General features: G+C 35.1%; 1 protein-coding gene across 1 annotated transcript; it reads right to left on the bottom strand.

Annotated features, from left to right (window-relative positions):
• Positions 1-3,400: 3,400 nt before the first annotated feature.
• Positions 3,401-6,404, bottom strand: LOC107491643 (uncharacterized). The gene is made up of 3 exons (XM_016112530.3): positions 5,848-6,404; positions 5,240-5,407; positions 3,401-5,132 (listed from the first exon to the last, which is right to left on the bottom strand). Exons 1-3 carry the CDS (start codon positions 6,400-6,402, stop codon positions 3,423-3,425), a joined length of 2,433 nt encoding a protein of 810 aa, XP_015968016.2. The 5' UTR covers positions 6,403-6,404; the 3' UTR covers positions 3,401-3,422.
• Positions 6,405-7,014: the final 610 nt, after the last annotated feature.

Raw genomic sequence — 7,014 nt, forward strand, 5'->3', positions numbered from 1 at the left:
CTATTTTATTATAAGCACATTTTTATAGGCGTTTGATATACATTCAAATACAAGAGAATTATGTTTAGATGAATTTTCTTCTGAAGTTATCATACGCACGCGAACACTTTTAAATAAGGTTTCGTCATAGATATTGAAGGAGATAATAACATAAACAGTTTTATATATAATCAGTGATGCGTCTTGGTTTTCCTGTGTCTTTCTTTTAGACAAAGGCGGACTGAAGCATTGAGGAAACGTGTATGACATACAACTTGTGTAACCAAATGATGGCTGATTTTTTTCCAATATGAAAATATTATTAGTGTTTTTGTTGAAAATAAGAGTATTTAGTATAATTGTATATAAGTAAATATTGCAGGTAAAAAAAAGGTAACACGTGAAGGACATACTAATTCAGCATGTGGTTGAGGATGTGTTGGCTACGTGGCAAAATTTTGGCCAATATGTAGAAGATTTATTGTCACGTGGTAACATTCTCACTAACACGCTGGGAGTGTCCTGCACATATATTATGGATTGATTCGTTGTTGCTGCAATACGTGACCTGTATGTTGGGTGTTTCCTTTATACATGCCAAAGTTTGTTATCATTTTATTGTAAAGAGGAGAGTTGTTTAAGTGTGTTGGTGGTGTGATGGAGAGTGCCACAAATTTAGTGGTGAATTATAACAGTGAGATTATACAAAATACTCGTGAGGGGTGAGCTTTGTGTGTGAGAATCCGTTTTCATTTGTGGTTCCATGTACCGTGACGTTCGTAGAGCTTCAGAACGATCTCTGTCAAAACATAGAGAACGATATCTTAAAAAGAGTGAGTAATATTCTATACCAAAATCCCGCTATAGTATTTGGTGGTCTAATAAAATTTGATATTATGCCGATCATTGACGAGGCAAGTATGTAGCATATGTTCCATATTCACTGGCTTCAGGTGCAACAGCTGAATATTGAGTTGTATGTTGAGTTTGAAAATATAGAGGCAAATGAGATTCAACATGATGCAGACATGGAAGATGATAGAGCTAAAGTGTATCAAAAAATGAATAATGATAGCGAAGAGGACTTCGAAGCTACCTACGAAGCCGGCGACGAGGATGAGGATGGTTATGTTGGAAGAGAGGCAGTGTGGAAAATGTAGTGGTTCCTCCCGTAGTCAGTCAATCGATGGACGTTCCACCTTTCATGTATAGCTTGGATTTTGATGCTATGCATGTACCGAAATTCTCCGAATATGCAAACAGAGGTACGTGAGCCGTGAGGAGTGAGTAATATATTTTTCTTAATTTATATTTTCGATGGATCAATGAGTAATAATTTAGTTTTTGTGTAGGTATTGCTGATCCTAAGGACAGAGAGTTTAGGATCGGTATGAAATATAGTTCTAGAAAGTCGATCGTCACGACAATTAGGAGTTATACACTATTTCTAGAAGAGTCAACGGCAGTGACACCAAAAACTTGGTGTGAGGATTTACGACGGTTTAGAGTTTCTCAATAAAAGAATCTCGTTGCAAGCATAGTCCCGACCGACGAGTAACCCTCGATCAAAGTTTAAATTATTTGTCACAAGTGCAAGTCAATAAAAATATCAAGAATATTAGATCTTAAGCTTTCTCTCAAAGTAATTGTAGTGAGGTATACGTGTTATCGGTTATGAGTATAAGAGGGGGGTTTGCGGATAAAGAGGCGAGAAAATAAACAACTAAAGAAGTACAAATGATAAAAGACATTCCTGGTTAGGATTGAGAATCAAGGAGTTCCTATCCGAGTCATTGACCACAAACATGGTGATTATCTAGAGTTAATCCTATTTAGTCAGTTCCGCCTTTGGGAGAAAATCAAATAGGCATAGTCAGTCTTAATCCATAGATCCTACTCATCAATGGAAACAAGAACAACTAATAAACTATATTAAATAGATTCAAACCACACCTCACTACTTGATTTGATTCAAAATAATAATACAATTTGACCTAGTTCAATTGAAAGTCTGAACCTAAAAATACACCGATAGATTGCCAAAATACACCAATTTATAAATAGAAATACACTAAAATGAGAATAGAATAGATTCATCACAATAATAATTCAGATTCAGAATTCTTACATTATATTCAATATTCAATTCAAACCATTAACCATGAACATCAATTTTCAAATACAAAAATAATATTTTTCACCTACAGAATCATATACTACTAACGAACTACATTAACTAGAATCAAACCAGACTTTAGCGACTTGATTCGATTCAAAACAATAATTCACTTCGTTCTGGTTCAATTGACAGTTTGAACTTGAATCATTCATTATTTTCGATAACCAAATACCTGTTCAAACCTAATTCACAGCTTGATTTCAAAAACTTTAATCAAACTCTTTAAATCAGATAAAAGAGCATTGAACTTGAACGAAGAGAACGTAAAGAACACAGAGAACATAAAATAAAAGGAAAAACATAGAAAACATAGAAATAGAACGGAACATAGAGACGCAGAAAATGCTTAAAATTCGAAAAAAGAAACAAAATCTGCATGAAAAAAAAGGTTATATATATTCGTGTGTTGAATCAAAAGTTTATTAGAAATAGTAGCGCATAGAAGTAAAGTAGGTCAAAATTACTTAGTTGAACTTGATTGATCAAATAACTTAAATGTAGAAATTAATTACGATAAAAAATATACTTTATCCTAAAATTAATATGAGATATAAGCATGTAGTTACTCGGCTGCTTTCCAAAAATTAGAGGGTAGTTACTCATCTACATGTATTATTGTATAATATTTTGCATATTTTTAACACATGAAATAATTACTTCTTTAATCAATGCACTATAGCTAAAAATAGTTAAAAATAGGATAAAAATGAACTTTTAGAACATAGCTTAAATGTACTAAGATGGCCCTTCATCGTTGGTGTTTTTGCCTTTTTGGTGAGTACAATATCATTGGTCTCATTATAGAGTTTAGAAAGAAAAACCCATCCTGTGCCAAAAAATAAATAAATAAAAATTCCATAATCGGAAAGCTATATTGAAATGCAAAACTGCTGGCGTGTTAGACTGACCTTCAGTGTGTTTGCTCTTTTTCATTTAATTATTTAAAAATAATTAATGGTTTTTTTATATATTTATTATTTAAGACCTCCGATTTGGGAATGTCAACGTTCGTCTATGTCAGTATGTCACTGCTAAAACTTCAACTAATATAAAACTTGCTGAAACCTTAATCTTTTTATACATGATTTGTGCTTCCAAGATATCTGTTCCATAATTGGGGAAAATAATTGAAAGAAAATGAACATGTAAGGCTAAACAATTGTAGGAGTTGAATCATTTGTTCTTATTAGTTACATAAGGTACCATTATTGACATGATATTGGTTAATTCTTAAGGAAATTTACTTTTCGTGACTTGTGATCATTTACCACGAACAGAGTGTGCTGATCTTACAATAAATTTCTTTCATGTTTGCATGACTTGATGGATTCTCCCAAATTAGTAGTTCTCTTAATTCACTCTCAATCTTCATTATTTCTCTCACCAAGTTACTAGTGCAGAATCCTAAGCAACTGTAATGAAAAAGCATTTGGCATTTAACCATCTCTTCATTTGTGTTGGTGTGAGTTTTGGTAGCTATGTCCTCCAGGTGTTTGAGGAAAGTCCCTGTGATGCTATGCACTTCCTCATCCCCAGACATGGTCCTAAATGTATCTGCATTGGGATATCCTCCTGATTCAATGTCGCAAGGAACGTTTCTTTTCGTCCATTCCTTTTCTAGTTCTGTGAGAGACTTGATTTTGGTTATCTCTTCAAAGAATTTCAGTTTAGGACAGACATTGTTCTTAACAATTTGTATATTCTCATGCATTTGATCTTGGAGATTCACCCATGACCCTCCTTCCTGCTGTGACAACTGTGAGATATGTTCCATTGAGTATGCCACAAATAGAAAGAGGTCTGCCATCCTTGACAGCGATTGGATCATCTTTCGGTAGCAGGCACCATGAAATGGAACGAACCAGAAGTTTGGTTCTAACTCAGCTTCTACTATGAATGCTTCCATTTGAGACACCAGACATCTCATATTTTTCTGTGCTGCTCTCAGTACTTGAGAACTTGAAGACAATTTGTCGTTTTCTCTAGGAACATTAATAGCGATCTTGCCAATGCAATCTTGAAGTGCTCTCAAGGTTCGAGAAAGTTCAGTTCTTGCAAGAGTTGCTGCTCTTGAAGGACTCATTAGTATCTCTACAATGACAAAGCAAATGAGTCCAATTGTGACCTCAGCTATTCTTGCAATTGCAAACTGTTTTGGAGGGCCATAGTGCTCCCTACCAAGGATAGGTAAGGCCCCTATAACGGCTGAAATTGCACCAGCTTGCCCATACATTCTACTATGCCTTATAAATGTATAGAAAACCACCCATGGCAAAAGAGGCAAGAGCCTTAAATCTACATACTTTTGGAAAATGAAGCAACATAGAACCCCATAGATTGAACCCATTGCTGTTCCCTGCATACGTGCATTTGCAGCCCAGAATGTTGGTTGACGTCTAGGATCAAAACTGATGGCGACCGCGAGCCCTGACCAATATGCACTTTCCTTGCTGTATGTCAACCCAAATAGCATAGCAAGGCCTAATGTAAGTGAGCACTTGAATGCAAAAACCAAGCTGTCCATGCTGGGGATTGACTTCATAGAAACCTCTCTTATCTTTCTGAAAATCCCTTTGGAATCATCATCTTTTGGAGGGTTTTCGGCCACATGGTTAGTTTTCTTTGCTACAGGGGAGTTCTCGAAGAGAAGTTGCAAACAGTACAAGAAGAATGAGGTTGGCAGATCCTTATAGGCTTTGGAAATGCTTTTATTCAAAATTTCCTTCTTGCTTTCAGAGGTGGTGTTTGTATCAAGAGGTGGAAATAACTTATCTGGCTGATCTAATTCTTGGCTGAATCTTCCTCTGCAATTGAGCAAGGTACCCCTGAGCTCCTCATCGATGATACTGATGGGAAAAGAAGTGCAGCTTGATAAAGCAATGTCCATCCCTCTGATTGGTACCTCCAAGTCTTGCAGTCTTTCCTTTGGATCAATACAATGGGGATTGTGAGGCCTTTCCCAATGTATTCCATTCTGTTTTGTGGAAAGGATAATATTAATATATTTAACTCATTGCAATTATTGGGAAACTAATTGCTCATATTTGAAGGTTGTGTGTTGAATATCATGCTATAACTTACCAGGTTGCTTTTTATTCTCTGGAAAAGTTTGGGTCCTACTACGGAGAGGGACTTGGCTTGATTGAAGAAAGTAACAGCAGTTGAGTGGTCTGAGGCAGAGATGGTTTCTATGTTGCAATTTAGCCTCTCAGAAGTATTCTCAATGTATAATTGGTAGAATTTCCTCGCCTGAAAGGTATGAATTACACAAAGGAAGCCATTAATTATTAAAATTTGCATTTTTATAAATAAAATAACTAAACATTCTACACTTTCCTTAGCTTTATGCACTTTTTGGTTTGTTAATAAGCTTTATCTTCTAAATCAGCTCCTTTTCCTTTTGTCTCCTATCTTACAGTGTTCTTCTTTTGTTTCTGTTTTGTTCCTTCATGCTCTATGTTAAATGCTGAGATTTTTTATTTTTATTTCATTTTTTATTTTTTGTATAAGTAGAGTGAATAAGGGAAATAGAAAGTCAAAAACTAAAATGAAATATTCCATGGACTAATCAGTAATTACCATTCATTTGGTGACACAAAACTTTCAAAAATCTATTTGCCATATTTAAAAAAAAATCAACAGTAATGGGGTCCAAACAGACTATTAATATTTAAACTAAACAAAGTTACCTCAAAATATGCAAGGTGAGGATATGGCAACAACATGGCCAAAACTGAAGCCACAGCTCCAAGGGCAGTAGAGGTTGCCACATGAACTGGGAACACTGTCACTCCTTCTTTCTTACCATCTATCACTGCACTCACATAAACAATCACTAGCTGCCCAAATGCAATCCGCTTAGTCCTAAGTTCCACTGATTCCGGCAGCGCCACGAAAAAGGAACCAGCCGCAACTGCCATCGCAGCCACACGGTTGTTGAAGTTGCCATGTCCTATCACAAGGAGGCTAAGAAGTGAAATGATCATAGCCTGCATGGTGGCACATAGGACATGCCAGCAACCTCTTAGTGTTTCACCGAGTGTGGCATCTGAGACTATTAGAACAGTGGTGACATAAGAATAAGTGGAAAACTCGAAGTAGGGCCGGAGAGGTTTGGGGCCATAGATTGAGGTGCAACCAACTATGGTGCACGCTATGGCGGCCCTTAAAGCAGAGCCTAAACGACTTCGCCACATCTCTGTTTTTGTGCTAGTAATTGTAGTTATTATAGTTTTATTTGACATCATGCGTGATATACATTGGAGTTTGGAGCACAAGAATTAGCAAGGGATGTGAATTATAAGTTGGTAGTGTGAAATATGTATTGAGAAACTATTTATTTAGGTTCCTTCAAAGATTGTCAAAGTCAAAGATACCAACACGACCCGATACCCTTACCTGGCAGTTTTTGAACATAAGAAGTTGCTTAATAGAATAATAAAGTTGGCCAGGGATCCTCAGTTGTACTTTTGCGGTAAGAAAAGGAAGAGTATAATAATAATAATAATAATAATAATAATAATAATAATAATAACAATAACAGAAAAATTACGTGTACAAGATTTTTACTCAACCAACTTCAACCAAAATAAAATAAAATAATACATCTTAGAATCATGCACATATACACATTCGGTGTCTTCCTTTTCTTACTTCTCCTTTTACGTCTTTTTTTTTTATTCAATTTTTCTTTTTCTTTTTATTTTTCTATCTCAAAAAAACACCAAAAACAAAAAAACAAAAACAAATAAATACATAACCAAAAAAAAAACAACAAAAAAAGAGAAGAATAAAAAGAACCTAACTAAGTTCTTTTTAAAAAATTGTTACATCAAATTTAGAATATCAAAAAATTT

This window comes from Arachis duranensis, chromosome 6 (genome assembly GCF_000817695.3).
Source record: "Arachis duranensis cultivar V14167 chromosome 6, aradu.V14167.gnm2.J7QH, whole genome shotgun sequence".
NCBI lineage: Eukaryota > Viridiplantae > Streptophyta > Magnoliopsida > Fabales > Fabaceae > Arachis > Arachis duranensis.